Source organism: Molossus molossus, unplaced genomic scaffold (genome assembly GCF_014108415.1).
Source record: "Molossus molossus isolate mMolMol1 unplaced genomic scaffold, mMolMol1.p scaffold_m16_p_4, whole genome shotgun sequence".
In the NCBI taxonomy this organism is placed as follows: domain Eukaryota; kingdom Metazoa; phylum Chordata; class Mammalia; order Chiroptera; family Molossidae; genus Molossus; species Molossus molossus.
The window spans coordinates 53,588,668-53,612,504 of NW_023425377.1; the positions used below are offsets into that span (position 1 = coordinate 53,588,668).

The following is a 23,837-nucleotide window of genomic DNA, read 5'->3' on the forward strand; positions in this document are numbered from 1 at the left end:
TCACGCACACCCATGCAATGCATACATATGTGTGCACACGTGCATGCACACTGAACCATACTCATACATGTACAGACACACACGCACATGCAGGCACATACATACAATCATACACACATGTTCCCACATGCCTGATAATGCCATATTGTCCTGTGGACCTAACTCCGCCCCCCCATGCACAGCAGTGGCCATCTCCATGGGGAACTGTAATGTAATTACCCTTGTAGTAGTTCGGTGAAGTTAACTGAGTAGCAATTATTTTTTCATTTTGTAGAAAGGGATGTCGATGCTCCAGGAAGTGAGTGGACTTGCTGGTTAAGGTCACATGTTATGATCTCCCAAGCTCCAGAGAACACATGCTCACCTGAGTGAGATGGTCATGACCACTTGACATTGGGGAGTCGTGGGTCCTTGAACAAATACCGTCAGGCCCCACCAGCCCTCAATGCAACACTGAGCTGCGCTCTCAGGAACCCTCCTCAGTGGACCCTGCTGCATGCATACCAGCAGTCCCAGGACCTGGTGCATCTTCTTTCCAGACATCTCTTGCTCTTTTTCCTTCCTCTGCATTCTGAGGGCATCTGCACCAGTGTACAACCCATCCTTTAGGCTCATCTCTCAAGGTAACTTGGACACACCATCAAGGGATGGGGTTTGTGCCCCCTTCCCTAGGCCCTGGGTGGGCTTTCAAAACCACCTCAACCAATAAATGTGGTGATGCGCAGCCCCTGAGACTAGGTCTCAAAAGGCAATACAAAATGACATCAGTGAAATGGTAGAGCAGTAAGTGCCAAAGGCCTGACCCTTCACAGAAACATGAAAAAAATCAAGCAAAAACTATCAGAATCAACAACATCAGAACCCTGGAATGGAGTCCAAGGTTTTTAGCAACCAAGCAAATTCTGTGTCAAGGAAAAGCTGACTCTGACAATGTCGGAGAGCTTTGTGGTGTTTTTACTTGGCTATGGCCCACCAGCCTCTGTGGCACAGTGAAGTCTTGAGATGGCAGTCTTTGTTGTTTCCATGTGGGTAGATGGCTCTGGAGGGAGTGTAGTGGACAAGGACTTTTTCAATTTTGACCTGTATGGGGTTCTATGTAGGACTGATATCTAAATCAGAACTTTCTCAGTGGAGGGCATTCCTCGAAAACATTGGAAATTAAATAAACAAACCACTGCCACTTGGGGGGAAAGATTACAGTTGGCTGCCTGGAAGGAAAAGCTGGGGTAAGAACTACTTTGGTGAATAAAGGCTTTGAAAAGCTCCTGTGTATCCTGAGAGTGCCAAAGCCACATGCATACCAAAGGCAGAATGCATGTTCAGGAAATTCTTAAGCTTTCATCTCTAGCTGATCTCCAGGCTCAGTGACGGGAAGCAAAACTAAGGTAGAGTTGTGAGCAAACTAGCTAACATGGAAAGAGTGCATGGCATAGAGCTAATCTCTAAATACTAGGAGAGTATTTTTTCCTTTTATTTGCATATTTTTTGCTCCAGGATATTAAGGAAATCCCTGCCAAACCACTAGCTAACCACAAGTTAAAGGAACAGATACTTCAGAGACCACACATGACAAAGAATACAGTACCTAAAAATAGTTTTAAAAAGACATTTGCCCTGGCCTAGTGGCTCAGTTGGTTGGGGCAGAGTCCCACACACCAAAAAGTTGTGGGTTTGATTCCTGGTCAGGGTACATATCTAGGTTGTGAATTAGATCCCTGATTGGGGCACATACAGGAGGCAACTAATCAATGTTTTTCTCTCACATTGATGTTTCTCTCTCTCCCCCCCCCTCTCTAAAACCAATAAAAACATATCCTCAGGTCGGGATTTTAAAAAAGTCACTAGCCCTGGCCTGTTTTGCTCAGTGGTTAGAACATTGTTCCTTGGACCAAAGAATCATGGGTTCAATGCCAGTCAAGGGCATGTACCTCAGTTGCAGTTCAGTTGGGGTCATGTGGAGGGTGACCAATTGGTGTGTCTCTCTCACATTGATGTTTCTCTCTCTCTCTCTTCTCCCTCCCTCCTTCCCACACTGTCTGAAGATAAATGGAGGGATATTTTTGGGTGAGGATTAAAAAAACGAAAACAAAAGTCACTAAATAAATAAGCAGCTAAAATTTACAGCAATGCCTGAGGAGGGATAATAATCTAGTTTCCAGAGTTACCATACTGTAATATTCAAAAGGTACAGATTTTAACCAAAATTTATGAGGCATGCAAAGAAACAATAAAATCTAAACAACAAAATGGAGAAATTACTAGAAAACATAAACTACTAAAACAAATTCAAGAAGAAATAGAAAATCTAAAGAGATTTATAACAAGTCAAGAGATTGAATCAGTAGTTTAATACCTCTCAACAAAGAAAAAACTTGGAGAATTATACCTAACATTTAAAGAAGAATAAACACCAATCATTCTTAAACTCTTCCAAGAAACAAGAGGAGGAATACTTCCAAACACATTCTATGAACCAGCATTACCCTGACACAAAAAGCAGACAAAGACAAGAAAAGAAACTACAGAACAATATCCCTTATAAATACTGATGCATAAATCCTCAACAAAATCCTTGCAAATAAAATCATCCAGCAGATTAAAAGGATTGTACATCATGGCCAAGGAGGATTTATCCCAAGAATGCAAGGGTGGTTCAATGTAAAATCATCAACCAGCACTAATACACCACATTAATAAAATGAAGGCAACACCAGATGATCATTTTAATTGTTGCAGAAAAAGATTTTGATATAATCCAACACCTTTCATGATAAAAAACATTCAACATACTAGGAATAGAGGGGGATTTCCTCAACCTGATAAAGGGTATAAATGACAAACCCATAGCTCATGCCATCCGTACTCAATGGTGAATGACTGAAAGCTTTCCCCCTAAGGTGAGGGCACAAATGACAAACCCACAGCTAACATCATACTCAAAGTTTAATGACTGAAAGTTTTCTCCCTAAGACCAAGGATGATCACTCTCACCACTTTCATTCAACAGAGAGAAGTGCTAGCCAGACAACTAGGCAATAAAAATAAATAAAAGGCATATAAATTGAAATGGAAGAATTAAGTGTCTCTATTCACAAATGACATGATTTCATATATATAAAATCCTAAAGAATCCACAAAAATTCTCAGAGCTAATGAACAAATTAAGCAAAGTTGTGGGATATAGGATCAAAACACAAAAATCACTTCTATTTCTTCATATCAGCAACGAACGATTTGAAACAGAAATTAAGAAAACAATTCCATTGACAATAGCATAAAATAAAATAATATACTTAGGAATGCATTAACCAAGGATGTACAAGAGTTGTTCACTGACAACTACAAAACATTGCTGAAAGAAATTAAGGAAGACCTAAATAAATGAAAGATATCCCATGTTCATGGATTGGAAGACTTAATATTGTTTTTTAATCTTCACCCAAGAATATATTTATTGATTTTATTTTATTTTTTAACCTTCACCTGAGAATATTTTTCCATTAATTTTTAGATAGAGTGAAAGGGAGGTGGGGGTGGGGGGAGAGAGAGAGAAAACCACTGATGTGAGAGAGACACATCTATTGGTTGCCTCCTGAACAACTTTGGTCAGGGCCAGGTATCAACCCTGTAATCCAGGTATGTACCCTTGACTGGGAATTGAACCCATGACCCTTTCTTTGGTCTGTGGGCTGCCACTCCAACCATTGAGCCAAACTGGCCAGGGATGTTTATTGAATTTATGGGGGGGGGGGGTAAAGAGAGAGAGAGACATCTGTGTGAGAGAGAAACATTGATTGGTTGCCTCCAGTATGTGCCCTAACCAGGAATCAAACCTTCAGCTTAGGTATGTGACCTAACAGGGAGTTGAACCCGCAACCTTTTGGTGTGTGGGATGATGCTCCAACTAACTGAGATGACATACTCCCCAAAGTAAACTACAGAGTCAATAAAATCCCTATCAAAATCTTTAAAAAATTATCTTTATTGTTGAATGCATTACAGATGTTCCTCCTTTTTCCCCAATTGACCACTTCCTCCCTGCTCCTGCCCCCTCCTGCCTTTCCCCACACTGTTGTATGTGTCCATTGGTTACGCATACATGCATATAAGTTTTTTGGTTTATTTATTCCCACCCGCCTCATTCCCTTTGAGGTTTATTAGTTTAACAACCAATTTGTACTTATTTTATTTTATTTTTTTAAATCTTCACTGGAGGATATTTTTGCATTTAGCTTCAGATAGAATGGGAGGGAGAGAGGGGGAAGAAAGAGGGAGAGAAACATCGATGTGAGAGAAAAACATCAACTGGTTGCCACCCGCACGACCCCAACTGGGGCAGGGACAAACTGCAACCGAGGTACGTGCCCTTAGTGGGAACCAAACCCAGGATTCTCTTGTCTGCAGGCTGATGCTCTAACTGCTGAGCCAAACCAGCCAGGGCCAATTTGTACTTCTTAATCCCTTCACCTTTTTCACCCATTCCTCCAACCCCCTCCCATCTGGCAACCAACCCCCTCCCATCTCTGTATGTATGAGTCTGTTTCTATTCTGCTTGTTCATTTTGTTTGTCGATTCAATTGTTGATAGATACGTATTCATTGCCATTTTATTGTTCATGTTTTGGTCTTTTTTTTTTTTTTTTTCAAGAAAGCCCTTCAACATTTCATATAATACTGGTTTGGTGGTGATGAACTCCTTTAGCTTTTTCTTGTCTGGGAAACTCTACATGTCCATCAATTCTAAATGATGGCTTTGTAGGATAGAGTAATCTTGGTTGTAGGTTCTTGCTTTTCATCACTCAAAATAATTCTTGCCACTCCCTTCTGGCCTGCAAAGTTTCTTTTGAGAAATCAACTGACAGTGTTAGGAAAGCTCCCTTTTAAGTAACTAACTGCTTTTCTCTTGCTGCTTTTAAGATTTTCTCTTTGTCTTGAACCTTTTGCATTTTGATGATGATGTGTCTTGGTGTGGGCCTCTTGGGGTTCATCTTGTTTGGAACTTTCTGTGCTTCCTGGACTTGTATATCTGTTTCCTTTACCAAGTTAGGAAAGTTTTCTATCATTATTGTTTCAAATAGGTTTTCTATTTCTTGCTCTCTTTTCTTCTCCTTCTGGCACCCCCATGATGCAAATGTTGGAACACTTGAAGTTGTCCCAGAAGCTCCTTACACTATCCTCATTTTTTTGGATTCCTTTTTCCTTTTGCTGTTCTGATTGGGTGTTTTTGCTTCCTTATATTCCAAATTGATGATTTGCTTCTTGGCTTTACCAACTCTACTATTGAATCTCTGTAAATTATTCTTTATTTCAGTGCCTCCTTCATTTCCGACTGGTCCTTTTTTATGTTCTTGAGGCCCTCACTAAGTTCATTGAATGCCCTTATAAGCAGTGTTTTGAACTCTGCATCTGTTAGATTGCTTATCTCCATGTTGTTTAGTTATTTTCCTGGAGTTTTTTTCAGTTCTTTCATTTGGGACATGTTTCTTTGTCTCCTCATTTTGGCTGCCTCCCTGTGTTTGTTTCAATGTATTAGGTACAGTTTCTATGTCTCCTGGGCTTCCTAGGGTGGCCTATTGTTGTAGGTGTCCTGTAGGGTCCAGTGCCACAGCCTCCCTTGTCTCCCAGCTGGGTTCTTGCGGTGCACCCCTCGTGTGGACTTTACACCCTTCTGTTGTAATTGAGTCTTGATTGCTGTTGGCATGTCAATGGGAAGGTTTTACTCAGGCTGATCAGCTGCAAGGACTGGCTGTGCCACTACCTTGGATGATCAACTGTTCAGGGACCCACCACACAGAGCAAGAATTACTTCAGCAAGGAGTCAGAACCCACTGAGTCCACTCCTTGAGTTTGTCAGTTGTGGAGGTGATTGGGTGGTATTGCTTCGCTGCAGTCTGACACTGTCCACTGGGTGTCCTGGCTCTGGAGCAAGATCAGCCACTGCCTGTGTTCTACCCAGGGCCACCAGGCATAAGCTACAAAGCCATCTGCACATGGCTGCTTCTTGTGCTGGGCTTGGAGGTGCCCAGGCAAAGCCACATTGTGAACCAACGCTGGCTGCTCCTAGTGCTGGGCCTGGGGCCACTTAGTGAGAAGTATGAGGCTTGCTGAGGCCAGATGCTGCAGAGGATTTAGGAAAATCTGAAATAGGAGCCAAGACAGGCCATTCCTATGGTAAAACCTCTGGGAACAGCTTGGGTGGACCTGAAAGTTGGGTGGGGCAGTGCCTCAGGGAATCACCAGAGTGGGGCAAACCGTGTGAGTTAGGTTGCTGGAGTCCCAGGTATGGTACTAGTTTGCTGACCTCATTGGGGAAGGTCTTACCCAAGGAACAACGGCCTCCACCAGCACATCTGTCCAGAGAAAGCTGCCTCTCCAGCCCTCACCCCAATGCCAAACTCAGTTCTTCCCCTTATGTCTCTGGTGCTTTTTGAGCTGACTCACCCATGCTGGAGCTCAGAGGGAGCAAGTCCGAGTAAGTCTGTGCATGGGCCCTTTGAAAGGAACTGCCTGGGGCTCCAACAGCCTCAGCCTCCCTCAGACTCAGTTTCCATTGTTTTTTTTACAGTCAGAAGTTATGGGGACTTCTCTTCCTGGCACTGGACCCCTGAGCTGGTGGCCTGGTGTGAGATGGGGACTTCTTGCTCCACAGGGAGGACTTTTGCAGCTGAGGTATCCCTCCTAATTTTTATCTGCCACACGTGGGTGTGTGACCAGCCCCTCTGCGCCTCCGCCCTTTTTACCAATCTTGATGTGTCTTCTTGTTTAATTTTTCTGCAGGGCTTCCATTCAGCTTGATTTCAGGTGGTTTTGAAAGATGGTTGTTCTGTAGTTTAGTTGTAATTTTGATGTGGTTGTGGGAGGAGATGATACAATATTTACTTACACTGCCATCTTGACCAGAAGTCTCTATCAAAATCTTAATAGCCAACTAATCCTACAATTCATATGGTTTTGTAGGGGACCCCAAATAGACAGAACAGTCTTGTAAAAAAAAAACAAGGTTAGAGAACTTACACATCTCAACTTTAAAACATACTACAAAGCTAGAACAATCAAGATCATGTGGTATTGACAGAAAGATAGACATATATATGTCAATGTAATGGAATTGAAAGTCCAGAAATAAATCCATAAATCTATTACTTATTGATTTTCGACAAGAGTGTCAAAACCATTCAATGAGAAAAAATAGTCTGTTCAATAAATGGTGTTAAAATGACTGGATTTCTACATACAAAAGAATGAAGTTGGACCCCAACCTCACACCATTACAAAAATTAACAACATAGATCAAAGATTAAATGTAAGAGATAAAACTATGAAACTCTTAGAAACAAACATAGATGTAAATCTTTGTAACCTTAGACTAGGCAATGCTTACTTTGATATGACATCTAAATAGATAAATAAAACTTCACCAAAATTTAAAAATTTTGTGCATCAAAGGACACTGTCACAAAAGTGAAAAGACAACCTACAAAATGGGAGAGAATATTTGCAAATTGTATATCTGATAAGTGTTTAGTGTCTAGAATATATGAAGAACTCTAACTACTAAAGAACAAAAACAAAACAACTCAATTAAAAACTGGACAAAGAACTTGAATAGCTATTTCTCCAAAGAAGACATACAGATGACCAATAATCCCATAAAAAGATGCTCAATTCCCCATCAGGGAATTGCAAATAAAAATCATTTTGTGTCCACTGAGATGGCTAAACAAAAAAGACAGAGAATAACAAGTGTTGGTGGAAAAAAATGGAACCCTAATGCATTGCTGGTGGGAATATAAAATGGTACAGTTGCTGTGGAAAACAGTTTGGTGGTTCCTCAAAAACTTAAACATAGAAGTATCCTGAGACCAAACGACTTTACTCATCCACTCAGAAGGCTTTGAAAACAGGTACTCAGAGATAGTTGTATAAAAATGTTCATAGCATCCCTGTTTACAATGACCAAAGGTGGAAAAAACCTAAATGTCCATCAGCGATGAATGGATAACCAAATATGGTATATCTATAACAGTGAATATTATTCAGCCATAAAAGGAGTGAAATGATGTAACATGTTAGTGTGGATAAATCTTGAAAACATTATGCTAAATAAAAGGAGTCTCTCTCTCTCTTTCTACCTCTCTATTTCCCTCCCTCCCACTTGCCATGGGGCCCTGCTATCACATAATAAGGGAGCCCAGGCCACATGCAGAGGCCACTTGTGAGTATTGCCACTGACAGCAGCATCATGACAGCAGCATCAGCCACCAGATGTGTGAGAGAAAAGGGTCCAGTTGAGGGGCATGGGCCAACCCTGTTTGCGGGTGCTTCATTCTGATCTTTTGGGATGTAGGACACATTATCATTGTTTAAACCAGCGATTTTCAATCTTTTTTTTTTTTTTTTTATCTCATGGCACACATAAACTAATTAATAAAGTTCTGTGGCACACCAAAAAATATATTATATATTTTTTCCAATCTGATATTTTTGATTCATTCTTCACACTGAACAGCTATTGTTGTGTTGACTTGTCATTTTTTGCAGCATACTGGCTGAAAGTCGCTGACTTAAACTGCGATGTTTTGAAATGTTGCTCTTCACCAAAAATTAACTAACAGAGAGCCCTCCTTTATCTTCATCTCCTTCCCCAAATAACCACTGGCTCCAGGACCCTGGATAGCTTCTCCCGAACGCCTCTTGGCCCCCAACACTCTCCTTTAAAAAAAAAAAAAAAGTGTATTTTCTCTCTAAGACCTGCCTGAAGTGTTTTCCTGGAACTGTGCAATTTCCTTTTGGAGAAAGGAAGCAGGAGAAATCTGCATAATCTCGTATGCTTTCTGAGCTCCAGGAGCTTCCTCAGAGCCAGTGACAATGGGAAGAAACCACTTCAGAGATGCTGACATCACGAGATCTGTGCAGTACTGCCCACTTGGAGGTACTGCTCCCATGCCCAGGGACAGGTGAGATACCAAGGCAGAGAAGGGAAGCTGGCTTGAGCCTGCTGCACCAACAGACTACCACCTCCACCTGGAAGGCATACCTTTGTCCAGCACAGGGCCGAAGATTGCCAGGCTGTTTTTGATGGTGGTGCAGTTCCACCGGCGGCCTCGGAACTGGTGCTGGCACTCCTCAATGCTGATCCTGATGCCCTCTGCCACGCTGGGCATGATCTCCACGTAGTTCCGACAGAATCGCAATTGTTTGGGTACTAAGCCTGGTATGCTGGCACAGAGGATGGGCTGCATGCTCAGGGATGAGTACTGGGGCCCAACAGCCAGTGACCTGGGGGAGAAGAGCAAGGAGACCTGGTGAGTGGAAGAGCTAGCCTGGTAGCTGGTGAAACAAGAGCAGAAGCCAGGTCTGCCCTGGAGGGATCATGTGGGCCTTTTCCTTCGGGGCACTTGTGCATTCCAGGGCGAGACATGCTTCCACCCTGGAGGTAGCCTGTCCCTACACTGTACCTGAGATTTAGCACAAAACCTCAAGATGTGCCTTCGAAGTGGTGGGAAGTAAATCAAGGGAGAGTGGAGGCCACCTACTATCTAGAGAAGGGGCTGCTGGTCTAGGGCAGGAGTGAGGGTAAGTGGGCAAAGCAGTGGATGAATCACACACACCCATGCCAGCCCAACAGAAATAGAATATGTGTCCCAAGGAAAATGTGCTCAAGAATATTTACATGACTGTGATCGTGAGCACAAACCTGGAAGCCACTGCATGTGCAGCATGGGAATGTGGGTAACAGACAGAATTTCTGCAGCAGAATGCTGCTTGGAGACAGAGAGGAGTAGGGTACAGCTGAGAGACCTGACACAGACACTTGGGCTCCATTTCTCTAAGACAAAAGATGGTCATATCATGGGTGGGCACAGAAACCAGGGCAGATGTTCCCTCATGCACATGGGAGGATGGATCTGACTTGGGCACAAAGAACATTTCTTAGGCTGCAGAATGGTCTCCACTACCCACAGGTGCCTGAATTTAAATGAAGTAAAATTTCATAAAAACAGAGAACTTGGTTTCTTAGTCAACCAGCCACATGTGGCCCAAGGCTACCATGGTGGAGGGTTAGATATGGGACATTTCAGGCCTTGTGGAGAGTTCTGGACCACAGTGGACTAGGATGACAGAATTCTCTGTGTTTGATGGGGGTGTTGATTACACATGTGTTTACATGTCAGAACTGGTTGGACCATTTTCATTTTACTGTACGTAACTGCAACTCAGTTTCAAAAAAACATCAGGTCCTCTGCAAAAGGAGGGAGAAGGAACTTCTCTAATCTAACAGATGATACACAGTCCTGCCATCTATGGATTTATCAATTCCATAATAGGCACTCCATCATTCTGCCACCATAGACATGTACATCTCCATAGTGGGTGCCCCACTATTCTGCCATCTGTGGACACATTCATCTCCACATGGGTTCCCTGTGGTCCTGCCATCTGTGTACATTTCAGTAGTGGGTGCTCCCTTGCCCTGCATAGATGGGCTGCCTCCATCATCTGTTGGGGACCTCTATGCCAACCTGGTGCTTGGTTTCCTGATGGACAAGCTGGGGCCGGGTGGACAAATGGCAGGATGAGCTAAGGTCAGCTGTCTCTGCCCTCATGAGCAACCAGTTCGTTGGGATGAGGCCTCCAGGCTAAGAACTTAGGGCTGGCCTGGTGCTTCAACACAGGGCAGGGATAAGAAGACAAGGGGAGACAGTGGGAGCAGTGAGGAGAGAGTCTGTAGCTAACCTGCACACCCCCTACCACTCTTGGCCACTTAGGCACCATAAATAGAGAATACAATGTCCAGACCCTGGTTTCCCTCCCCACTTCCACTTCCTGTCTAGTCCACTCCAGCTGGTTTTTTTAAAAAATATATTTTTTACTGATTTTAGAGAAAGAAGGAAGAGGAAGAAAGAGATAGAAATATCAACATCAATTGGCTGCCTCTTGCATGCGCCCCCTGCTGGAGATCAAGCCCACAACTCAAGCATATGCCCTGATTGGGAATCAAACCAGTGACCTCTTGGTGCATGTGTCAATGCTCAACCACTGAACCACACCAGCCGGGCTCCAGCCAGTGTTTATGACACCCAGATGGCCTTGTCCTGGCCCTAGGGATTACGCAGCCTGTGTAGATGCTGTGGGTGAAAGTCTCTGCCAGCCCCAGGATGAGATCAGCATCCATTTCTCAATCTTTGTGTCTCCACTTCTGACCGCCCCCCAACCCTGGCAAAAAGCAGGTGCTGGGAGCTCCACACCAAGGACTAGGGAACAAAATCCTCTTCGTAGCACATCTACTAGGCCGCATGCCCACCCACACTAGGCAGTAGTGAGATTGACCTGGAACTGCAGCACAAGGAATGGGAGCAACACACTCTAGTGAGTGGAGAGATGTAGGTGTAGAGGTCCAGGGAACTGTGTAGCAGGCTGATTGTCCATCAGGAAGCTGGGTGAGGAGAGGAACAACTGTAGCTCAAGTTTTCAGCAGCTTCCATGGTGTGCCCATCCCTCACCAGAAGGAAAATTCATGCAAATGTTGACTTGGAAACTCAGACAGAAAGAAAAGAGGACTCCATCTCTTTGTCTTTGCCAGTCTCAAGATGCTGGTTCCCTGCCAGATGTGAGGCCAAGATGCATTCTATGTGTGGGGGTCCAGAACCCCATAGTCCCCCCAGAGAGCATAGAGCCTGCACCGCCTTAGCCCTTTCCATCTCCCTTCCTGCCTGTGAGCCAGGGCCAGGCAGGAAGATTGGGCCCACTCTGCTTCCTTCACACACCAGGACACTGTTCTAAGGGAAGAAGAGAGGGTCTCTCAAGTTCACAGCCTCTCCCCAGCTCATTTCTGGGGGTACTGAATCAGCTCCCATCTGCCTCCTTCCAACCCTCTTCTGGGCGATGCAGACTCTGCCTGAGGAAGGCTGAGAGCAGGAGGTGGGGAGATTGGGTGGTGTCCCTTTCTATAAGGGCAAGGGCAGTGTTGAACAGGAGGATGGGCAGGGAAAGACCAAGAGAGCTAATTGGGTCACCAAATGTTGACTTGAAGGATAAATTGGGTCATTTAAAAAATTATATGAAAAAACAAAACACATTCACTACCCTTATGTGGTGATCATTTTACAACATCTACATGTATCAAATCATCAATCTGTACACCTCAACCTCACACAATGCCACATGTCACCTGCATCTCAATAAAGCTGGGAAAGCATCCACACTGCACACACCCAGGACCCACAATTCTAACTGAGAAGAAAGTAGATGTCCCTAGTCAATCAATACTTGGAATCCAGGAGGAAGTGGGAGGCTCTGGGCTGGACTGGAGGTTGGATGGGAAGGTAGAGAACAGCCTTCACCTGTAGCAGTGGCTGTAAGGGGCTCAGTCTCCTGGGACTACCATGTATTGGCCTCTCCCAAGGACTAGAGGCAGCACAGAATGGGACAGGGGCAGAAAAAGAATGTGCACAGAGAGACTGTGAAGTCAGCCATGTGTGGCTGGTGGCATTGCACAGGATGGGCTCTTCATCCCCACAAATGTGCCCATTATGCAGTGGGCACAGCATGGGAATGGGTGGGTGGAATTAATCTTGAACCAAGAGAAGACACAGTTATGAGAAAGCAGCAGACTAATGTTCAGTTGCAGCCACAGCACAAGGTTGTGATTCAAGAATGAGGTATCTTTTTGTTGAGCCAATGCCTGGGCTGAGAGTGCCAGTTCATTTTGTACTCTCTGCCCTGACCATTATTTGAGATGAAAGTATCCACTTTCCCCTGGTGACACTGGCTCAGAAACTGCCAACATTGCTGCAGTTTGCCATCATGTTCTTAACTGAAGGTGAGCCCAACTGCAGTTGGTAGTGGGGGCAAATACAGATGTTATCCCCTGTTCTAGGGGATGGCACTGAGGCTGCTAGGAGCATCGGTGGTGGGTGGCTGATATGTGTGAGTGGGTGGTGCGTGGCTCCCCCTGCCTCATTGCACATCAAGTCCAGACTCTGATGTGGCCCCAAAAGTTCCCACTCTGCCGTCCAGACTATGACAGACAGCAGATCGTGATTGCTATATCGACAGGACCTGTGGTGGATAGCAGAAGTTAATCAGGGCCCCACCCGGAGTTAATCCAGGGCTCTACCACGAATTGTTTTCGCAGCACAACCACCAGCTGTGGGTGAAGTCAGAGCCCTCTGGAGCTGCTGCAGCTCTGAGATGGAGGGTCCCGAAAGTGGACCCTCAGAGCTAAGGACCACCAGGCTAACAGCTGCAGGTACATGTAGACTGGGTCTCCTTACCACAAGGACCCAAGTTTGACAGCTGGGTGAGGTTGGGAGCATGTTCTTCCCCAGACTGGCCAACAGTTTGATTTTGGCTTCATGAGACCCTGAGCAAGAAATCCAAACAAGCCACCTAGCTTCTGACCTGCAGAGCATGAACTAATGATGGGTGCTGTGTGAAGCATTGAGCCTGGACACCTGTTATGTAGTGCAGACTGGTACTAGAACTCTGCTTACAGGATGCTTCTCTTTCAGACCTGAAGAGACAGAATCTCATGAGCTGAAAGGCCTTCCATGTGCAGTTTGAGGGTCCATGCTAGTGCTGCTTTCACTAGCTAGTCACCAAGATCTTTAGATAGCTCTTCCAGCTCCCCACCTCAGCCTGCATCCCCAGTGCCACTTCTCCCTACAACCTGGTGCCTCTCTCTATCGAAGGCTAATTATTTTTTCTTTCCAAACCTCTGGCATTGCTCAGGTCTCCGCCTGCACTTAGCCACTGCCCAACCCCATACTTGGCCCACCTGCCCTGTCACTGTCACCTGTGTGGCCTTGGTTTCAGCCCAGCCCACTGTGTGACTCCCTTCAGCCTACACAAACTATAAAGATGGTACTCAGGACCTACTGGACTGGAAGGCCATGGCTCAGAGGAAGACACTGGCCAACAGATAGCTGCCTTCTCACTGATCTCCCATGGCACAGAGAGAACGAGTTCCAGTCTCTTCCTCTTCTCATAAGGACAGTGATCCCACTGTCAGGGCCCCACCTCCTAACACATCACATTGAGTGTCAGAGCTTCAACATATGAATTTGGAGGACATGGACATGTAGTCCATGACAATGAGTAGGATGTACATTAAATTAGTAAACAAAATCCACCAGCTGCCATTAAACTTATATAGCCCATTTCCATCATGGAACCATCATCAAGGGAGGACCTGTGTGGTGGCCCTTCCCTGTCCCCTGGCTGGTCGGCTTTGCCTGCAACTAGGGAACACTTTGTGCTTTGATTTTCCCAGCTGAAATGCCAGGTGGCTGGGTGAGAGCTGGGTCCTACCTGGGTGGCCCCTGGCTTGGCAGCACACACACCACAGGACCGGTCAGAAACTTGAGTTCCCTGAATCTTCTGAGTCAGAAATATGCCCTGGACAAGGGGTTCCGATATTGGGTAATTGAGGGTGTTGGGCTCTTAGTTCTGGGGTTGCAAAGCCGCTCTGCTGATGAGGAGATCCCCCGAGAGCCTCTTCAAGTCCAAACCCTTTGGTCTGATAGCCAGGCTTTCCCTCTGGTTTCTACTTCCAAACCCCAAGGCTTCTGGAGATGTTCAATTCTACCTTTGAGAATGTGGGTTTAGTTAGACCCAGGAAAGCAGCATCTGATCCAGGTCAGGAGTGGGCCAGACTTGAACACCCACCCCCTACAACCCTATCCATCTCCATGAGGTGGTCGTACACCTCCCTCCAGCCCAGTGTCCTAGAACCAGCGATGAGCAGGAGATCTAGGCCAGGCCTATGTGTCCCCTCAGAGGCACCAACAGGAGGAGAAGGTGCCAGCAGTGAATGTCATAGAAGCCATGTGGTGGGAAGGGTGATGCCTGGGTGGAAGTGATAGCCTGCTCCCCAGCCTAAGGAGACAAACTGATGTGACTGTCCAGCACTAATGAGAAGGGCGCTTGGGAGGGGTTACAGTGTGGGCTGGGCCTCATGAACCCCTCGAACCCATGTTCAGCTCTCCCCTGGAGTCTGGGCATCAGGTTAATCCTCCAATCTCCCCTGCGCCCCTCACAGGTTGCACAGGTATGCAAACTAGGGTCCAGACAGGGATGGGAGGAATTTGACTCAGGGCCTATTCACAGGAGAAATGATGGTGTCCAGGAGAGCACCAGTGGTGGGACCCTGAAATCTATTACCCCTCTTTTAACCTGGGTCAGCAAGGTTCTGACCCTGTCTCAGGGTTACCATGTGTTCCCTCGTTCTCATGGCCATTGCTACCGAAGGACGTTCCTGCTGACAGCCACTTTAGGGGTTGGCTAGCCCTGCCCTAATGGCTCCTGGCATTGTGGTCCTGGGGGCCTGAGAACCACAGGGACACGAGGACTCTGCCTATCCTGGGGAGAGGCCCAGAGGCCACCTGCCCTCAATTCATTCATTTCCTCCACCTGCTCCTGGCTACATGATTCACTCCATGAGGATGCCTGCATTTCCTCTCCTCTGCCAACTGTGAAGTGCAGAATGGCACCCCAGGAGGTGCCCACACCCTAGCAGAGGGGCTAGAATTTTAACTGTTCAGCTAAACATCATACCCCGATATCCCACAGGCCTCTGAAAATCAGTGTCACACACTGAATACACCCCCAAGATGTGTTGCTCCTTTCCCACCTGAGCTTTGAGCTTTACCCTGGATCCCACCTCAGGAGAGATCCTCCCTAGAGGAGCGTCCACATAGCAGAAAGGGTCAACAGTGAGACAGAGCACATCTATACCATGGGCCTGAGGAACTGCTAGCACCATCACTGAGAAGGCCCCAGAGATTCAGAAAATGCTTAACAGACAAGGTAAGCCTTTAAATGCAGAACACAAATGGCTCTGTGCAGTTTTTATAACCATGAAAAATATGTGAGTAAAATGAAAAGAACCCACAGTATTAAGTTGGTGAGATGACAGCCTTGTCTTTTTTCCAAGGTAGGAGTGTCACCTTCAGCCCAGAACATACCACATGCAAAGTGGTCCCTAGGCTTGGATACAGCTGTGGCTAGGGCCACAAGAATCACACCTGTCACTAGCACTGGTGGTTTTCCTCCCTCCTTCCTTGCTCACTCCTATTGAAGATGATGCTGCTGAGAGGCTGGGCATCTTGCCAGACTGTCTTGCTCGGAATAGAAGTGGCACTAGCTGTGACATGCAGGGGAGCAGGCCACCTAGAACCCAGTCTGGCTGATGGCCTTCACCATGTGGACTTTACCATAATTTTGTGTTGGGGCCAAAGGATAGAAGAGGCTCTGGGCAGAGGCATGAATTTCCAGTCAGGATAGGCTGGCTTTGTGCACTGTGCAGGTGGTTTTGGATGAGAGGCAGGATCTCAGGTACCTTGAATCCTGGCCATGAGCATTTTGGGGGCTCCACTGGGCCTGGAGGGCAGGATGTGGGCACCAGCTCTGCCATTATTCTCTGGTTTAACTGTTTCTATCTTCTCTTGGGCCTCAGTTTCCTGGTCTGTTTCAGGAGGCAGTGGGCCACATTCTATCTGAGGCTCCCAGAGCAAGGTGAGCAGTGGGGAGGTGGGCCCTTTTGCACCTTGGTGGCCCTGGGCACATTCCACCCCACATCATTAGGCCACCTCTTCCAGGAAGCACCCTGTGCCCCAGCCCTGCTGTCTGCCTTCTTGTCCTGCTGAAGCTCACTACCTCTTCCCAAACATCATCCCACATCTGGGCCATGAGGTGCCTCTCCAAGAGGGCAAAACTATGTCTTCTCTTATCCTTCAAGGGCACAGAGCTCTGCCCAGGCTCCAGGAAAGTAAGGAGGTCAGGGGGCCTCTGCGGCCCACCCTGTGGGGTCTCTGGTAAGAAGGGTCCTGGTTTGTCTAGGGGGCCTCCTCTTTGATGATGCACAAGGCCTCCAGAGCACCTGTCCAGTCAGAATTGCTGCCGTCTAAGATCAGAGCCTCTAACAGGAGGAATAAGTTTTCTGTCCTGAGATCTGAGGCCCGAAGTGTGGGCTGGTTGCTCTGAGGATTGATGGGCAGGCTCTGCTCCTCTGGACAGAGCTGTCCAAGAGCCATAAGGAACAGAGGCTCCCCCATGGGTGCAGACCTGCCTGGAGGCAGAACCTCCAGGTTCTGCCCACCAAGGGGACCCCAGGAAAGGCAGCATGCCTTCTTTCTCTCTCTTTCACTTAGAAGACCCCTCCCTGGGAGCTTGAGCACCTTCTATATGTTGGGGGTGGGGCAATGGGAGAGGGGTCTTAGGACCCACCCTTCCCTGCCCAGGGCATGACCCTGCCTGTAGCCCTCCCAGCACACCAGACCTACCCGGCCAGAAAGCATTACTGACACATACTTTGAGCAAGCCCCAGCAGGTGGGCAGAAGCTTGAGTGCCTGCGGCCAAGCATTTGCCCGCTTCCCTGGGCGGCAGCAGCACGTTTTGTCTGGGAAGGAATGTGGAAGCGCCAAAGTGTTAAACACCTCCAGGGTGTCACCTGTGGAGGCTTGGAGGAAGACTGAGGTAGTGCTCTCCAGTGAGTCATGGGCACTCAGCCCCAGAATGAGGGACTCAGAGAGGGCGCTGTAAAAACATTCAGCTGTGTCCTCATGTCCACCGGCTCAGGCCACCTCATATGGCTTATTTTTAGAGGAAAAATTCCATTGGTTCATTCATTCATTTATTCATTCAACAAAGTCTTACCAGCAATTTCAGGGGGTAAAAAGCCCAGAGGGAGGAAGAATGCATCCCCTTATGGGATTTCACAGCCGGTGATACAGACAGTCCTATGACAATTTTACAAAGGGAGGGACAGATTGAACTGGGAATAGGCGGTCTGGCAGACCGGGATTGTCTTTCCTCACAACCTGAGACCCAATTAGTTTCATGTCCAACCCAGCATAGGTGAGCTAGCAGGGTTGTCCCTGCTGTTTGTGCCGAGGCTTCTCTGCAAGGTCTGCTCAGTATAATGCATGTCTGACACCAGCCATTGAACAAATAAGCTACTCAAACTGCAGACTGCACCTGGTGGAGTTTAGGAAAATTACCAGGACTGTCAGCTGCAGTGGTGAACCTCAGGTGTCCATGGCCCCCACTACAGCAGGCCATCCCTTTTCACCCCTTCAGGAATGGGCAACCCACCATCTCCCAAGCACCAGCACTGGTACTGCTCTCAGATCCAAGGAGCCTTTCCTACCCTGAAAATCTACCTCCTGGCCAAAGTCCACCTCCTGGCTGCCTGCAGCTTCTGGTCCCCACCTCTCAGACCCTGCACAGTAGTGCGGGGTCCTGACACTTCTGAATTCTCCAACCACACTTAAATAGGGTAAATACAAGGCCTCACATTTGGTTAAAAAATCCAAATGCAGCACTAGGTGGCAAAGCAAAAGGGCGGTTGTCCACTGGGCTGCATCCTGCAGGGGACTTTAGGCTCCAGGCAGACATAGGTGCTTTTCAAACTTGCTAGAGGACAGCTTGCATTTTGAGTTTTCTTTTTAAACTTTCAATCCATTACACAATACCTAAAAATGCAGCAGTGCAGGCACTGCCAGGATGTCCCCACACACCATGTATTTTCAATTTCTGTTCTTATTTCTTCAAAGACAACATGTGGACCACCCTCTATGTATAACCAATATTTGCATGGACAGGAGGTACATTCCAGCCTTGCTTTCCTGTCCTGGGCGATACCTGCAGGACAGAACCAGATGTTTCCCATCCTGTAGGCTGGAGACTTGCACAGGGTACCCACCATGAAGAGTGTAATTTGCAGCCTCTGTGAGACTGCTCCTCCTGTATGTATGTATCCTGTTCTCCTGACACAAAGGATTCTATCAAGTTTATGCAAATAAAACAGAAAATTACTTTATAAAAATTGATAACAAATGCAGCAAAATGGAGGGCAGCTAACCAGGGAGAAGCTGCCATACCCAGGCCCAAGATAGAGGTCTGAGTGTTTGGGTGGCTAGGTCAGAGGGATGGATATGAGGGTGAATGTGCCACAGTGGGTTTGCGAGGGGTCAAGATGAGGGAGATATGACTTGGTAGTTGTATGAACCAGTGTTCTGACAATATAGATTTTACCTGTGGCCATTTCTGACATTGTCTCTCAGGAAAATGATGTCCGTTTGTAGTTCTATGGAGGAACACTGTTCCTAGTCCCCCAAGGTCCTGCAACACTGGGGATGTCAGTGCGTGTCTGGATTTCTCTAGTTTTATAAACTAGCTACCACCATCACCAGCTTCAGGGGTGCAGAGAGAGACAGACAGGGTTAGGGGAGACATACACACACACACATACACACACACAGAAAGAGAGAGAGAGAGAGAGAAAGAGAGAGAGAGAGAGAGAGAGAGAGAGAGAGAGTAGAGGGAAAGGAAGGATTAGAGAGAGGGTTCTCTGGATTCCCACCTTCATCTGTCACACAGGAACATATGCTCCTGAAGGTTTCCACAGCTCTCAACATTCTGGTCTTAGGATCGGTTCACCACCTTTGGACCTTGGGCCTCAGGTATCAAACAATACTCTGAAATGATCCTGAGGAGACCGTGACCCTTCAAATTCCCACAGGGTGCTGCTGCTGCGGGCAGCCAACTCCTCCTCTCCCTTTACTCTCCCACCAAAAGCCACACCAACTTCAAAAGCCTAATTACTGCTGATTTGGGCTGTTTCCTGGCTGTTCCTCAGGTGAGGAAGTCCCCATCACTTTCACTTTTATATGTGAGCTGCTGGGGTGGGATGAGAAGGAATGGGACAGTGGCTTCCTTTTGCGGAGGAAGGGTAAAACAGAACGGCCAATTAGGAAGACTGGGCATAGAGGTGAGAAGTTATAAAGGGAGGGTACCTCAGGCCCCCTGGGGGGAGGGGTTGCTGGCGAAAGAAGGGAGCCACCGGTGGAAGCTCTGACAGGTGGGAAGATAGAGGCTTTCCCTTCTGTAAACCTCCATCTTTCCATGAGCCCCTTCCTGCCCCTGTGGGGCACAGTCTCCTCCTGTATCCAGCTGGCCTGGGAGCAGAGATGAGGAGGGGGAATTGGTCGTCCCCTAGGACACTGAGGTTGTGCCCACTAGACATGCTTCTTTTAAAAAAATGGAGAATCACTGAGTGTGCAAAGTGTGATTCCATTTTCCCAGGAGCCACGGGCTGCCCTAGACTCTTTTTTGGGCGGGTGCTTAATGGTAGTTTCTGGGGAGAGGACCCCTTCCATTTACCTGGAGAAGGACCGGTCATGGTCCATTCAGACAAAACACACATGGACCAGGTGAGAAGGGTGACGTGCGTGTGTTGGGGGCGGGTGGGGTGTCAAGGCTACAGCCCCGCGGGGTCAACAGGACAAAGCTCTCACTGCGTGGGGTAGGCAGGAGGCTGGTGACAGAGCCCTTCTTTAAGAGAAGAGCGCGAGGGCGAAGGTGCTTCCTCCCGCGCCCAGGAATGCGGCGGCGGCTCTAATTAGAAGCCTGAGAGGGAGCTGGCGGCCCGCGGGGCCCTCTGGTCGCTCTCCCTGGCTCCCCCCGCGGCTAGCGGGGCGAGTGTCAGTATCTCTGCGTCAGAGGCCCTCCTGCTGTAGCTCGTGCTCTGAAGGCGACCCCGGCTGCAGGTGCTACGCGGGTGAGGGGCGCGCAGGGATCTCCGACGCGCATCGCCAGGGCTCCACCACCTCTTCTAGACCGGGGGACCCGCCCCATTCATCCTCCAGCCCCGCCCCGTCCCGCCTGGCTGCGCCTGGAACCTAGTTCCACTCCGGGCGCTACCACTCTCGAACAATCTCGAAGAGAAAAATTATTATCGGATTAGATGTACTTGGGCTGGCTGGGTCTCTCCTTCCCCTCGGCGTAATTATTATAATTCCAGGCAAGCCGTCGGAGAGTTCCTGGGAGGGTGTGTGCAGCGCGAGCAAGTGTGTGGGGAGGCTTCTCTCCAACTCTGGGTCTTCTCCAACAGCACGCCAGGCCCCCTGGCGCGCGCTTTCCCCAAGGGAGCTTGGGGTGGCCTTGGCCTGTGGAGGTCCTGCCTGATCAGATGCCACCAGGGAGAGTAACCCTGACCCTCCTCCACCCATATGTTCTGTATACCCTCGGAATCCTTTCCTAGGTTTGTGTGCGCTTCCATTACCAGGTTCAGGACGGTCTTGCGAGAATATGCCTTCTCTGGGGCAGAAGACGGAGCGCCCCAGCCTTCTCAAAGGTGGGCTCCGGGGTCTCTCACTCAGGAAACCTCAAATTCGATACTCATTCCCTTTATACCTCTCGATAACCCCTCCTTGCCATCGAGGTCCAGGCAGAGGGATCTCAGAGAGGCCCCCTCAGGACACCCTCGCCGCTAGAGCGGCAGGAGGCGTGGAGGGCCTGGCACTGGCCCCACAGCTCCCGCCGCTCCTGGCCAGTCCTCACTGCTGTCTTTACGTAACTTCGCTGCTCCGAGCTGTTCGGTCTTGTCTCAGAGACTTTGTTTTAAGGTGTGTGTGTGTGTGTGTGTGTGTGTGTGTGTATAAGACACAGTCCCTAAGAAAAATCTCTGGCGAATCTCTCTCTCTCAGCTCGCCCTCCCGGCTTCCCTTGGACTCAGGCTGCCCAGACGTTCGTGACATCTCTGCGGACCCTCTTCCCGCCTCTCCCCAGCCCACTGTTCGCCCCGTCTCGCGCCGCGGCCTCTCTGGGCCCAAGGATCAAGGTCTCCGGAAGCTCCACCACCCGCATCCCAGCTCTGGCCCGAACAGGTCAAAAGTGGCCGCCAAAGGAAACACCCGCCCGCGGCCCGCGAGGTCTAAGGGGTAGGGCGTGGGCTCCTGGCCACTGCGGGCCTTGCCCGAAGAGATGGCGGATGAGGGCGCACAGAGGCCGCGGCGAACGCGAGGAAGCTCACTCACCACCAGATCGGGTAGCTGCCCAGCGCCTGGTTCAGGCCGTAGAGGAATAAGAAGTACCCGAGCCGGGCCATCTCGGAGCGGCAGAGCGCGGGCGCCGAGCGGGCCGGGGCCCTGGGAGCTGGCGAGCGGTTGTGTTGGGTTTTCCTGTGGCCACCGGTTGTGCGGGGTGCGCGGATCTTCGCGGGTGTGAGGGCTCCGAAGGAGGCGCTGGGCCAGGTGGGCCGGCGGGCCCCGGCCCAGGGCAGAGCGGGACGGCAGGGGCGGGGCAGCGCCGCGGGGGGCGCCCGCTGGGGCCCTGGCCGGGGCGGGGCAGGGAGGGCCGGGCAGGGGGCGGGCGGGGCTCTGGGCGCTGGCGCGACAGAGGCGCTGGCCCCTCCAGCGACTGCGGGATGCGTGGGGTGCACTGGGTGCGCCGAGTGTTCAGGGACTGCTGTCAGATGCGGATGGCGGAAAAAACCGGCGGCGTGGTCGGCTGTCATCCTTTCGGAGCTCCCAGTTGCGCCTTGCGTTTGGAGCCCCGCGCGCCCTGCGCTCACCGTGGGACGCGCTGTTTTACTTTAGCTCTTGCTTCTGCTGTGTCTGCTTCTGTCCTTTGCCCTCATGGTGCCAGACTACCGCTCCCTTCCATCCATCTCCTTGCCAGGGGCCGGAGTGGAAGGTCAATTCGTTCGAGGTCTGCCCTAAGAGCCGTGCCTTGCCGGCCCACTGAGATCCAGGCTGCCTGAGCAGCTTGGCCGACGTAGATCGGGGGGGCTGGGGACGGCCTGCCCTGGGGACAGCGGCTGGGTGGGCGTCTAGGGTACAGCCACGTACCTGAAATTTAGGATTGAGAAACAGGTGGTGACGCCTCCACTCTCTCCCCACACCCCACCAGGGAAGAAAACGCTGCATCTCCTGGTGTTTGGAGGAGGCGCGCAAAGAGACACAGCTGCACCCTGAGCTCGGAGACCTCCGACCACTGGGTCTCATAGGGCTGCCAGTTTCTTTACCCAGTAGAGATTTCTGACAACTGAGGTAAACCTTATGGTGCAGCTGAAGGGGGAAAGGAAGACCAGAAAGGGAAAGTGACTTACCCAAAATTTCAGGGAGTGGCTCATCAGCTTTCCAGCTTGCAGTCCATAATGTGGCTGGCTGCATATTCATCTGTAGCACAGGGAGACACAGGGACTTTTATTTGGGGAGTGGAGGAGAGACACCTCCCCCCACCCTCACCTCTAGTTTCCCCTGGCGCACATGATAATAGCAGGTGAGACACCTGCGCCCATGGGTGACTGGTCAATCTCAATTATACCGTTAGGAGAGCAGAGTGGGAATTCGTGTCATTGTTTGGGGACTGGGGTCAGGGGAGATGAACTGTGGCTAGAAGTCTTAAGTCAGGGCTCTCCCATGATGCCTCTTTTCATGTGAGCACTGCTCCCCACAACCTCTGAGTTGTGTCACACTGCAGTCTGTTGAGTGCGGGGTCCCCACGGAGAGGCCCCAGTGCAGGGGGTGGTCCAATGACCGTCCAGATTTAGCGCTGGCTGGAGACCCAGAGGCAGGTTTTACCCCACAGCATACTACCCCATCATCTGCAAAGGGAACCTCTGGGCCCTGTGGATGCTGGCCCCATGGTCACCTGGTGACTTGTATCAGGAACCCTTTCTCATTGTGGAGCAGAGCCATTGTATTTCAAGGAAAGCTCCCTTCCCTCCTCGAGCTTTGGGATCCAGTTATGTCTACGCATGCCCGTCCCTCCACCCCTCCACTGAGTCACTGCATGACCCCCACCCAAAGAGGGAAGGAGGGAGAAATTCTGGAATGAGGTGGGTGGGCAGGAGGGAGCTGGATTGTCCTCCTCTGGACTTCCCTTTCAGAGAAAACTCCACCCAATTATCAAATTACTGGGAACCTGGGCTGTGGGAGTGGCATGGGAGCCATGCTGCAGCTCCCACCCTTGCCTCCCCAGGTGCTCAGCCTGCCTGGGCTTAGAGCTTCAATGAAGAGCCTCCAGAGGTTGCTGGATCCACACACACA

At 49.1% G+C, this 23,837-nt stretch overlaps 1 protein-coding gene across 1 annotated transcript in view; it reads right to left on the minus strand.

The window, feature by feature from the left end:
• WNT3A (Wnt family member 3A) overlaps window positions 1-21,934 on the minus strand; it is a 44,138-nt gene extending 22,204 nt beyond the window's left edge. Inside the window, exons 1-2 of the mRNA XM_036241488.1 lie at window positions 21,822-21,934; window positions 9,037-9,278 (exon numbers count right to left, since the gene is read on the minus strand). Of these exons, the coding sequence (XP_036097381.1) occupies window positions 9,037-9,278; window positions 21,822-21,892 (313 nt within the window). The 5' untranslated portion in view covers window positions 21,893-21,934. The remainder of the gene's footprint in view (window positions 1-9,036; window positions 9,279-21,821) is intronic.
• Between the last annotated feature and the right edge of the window lie 1,903 nt (window positions 21,935-23,837).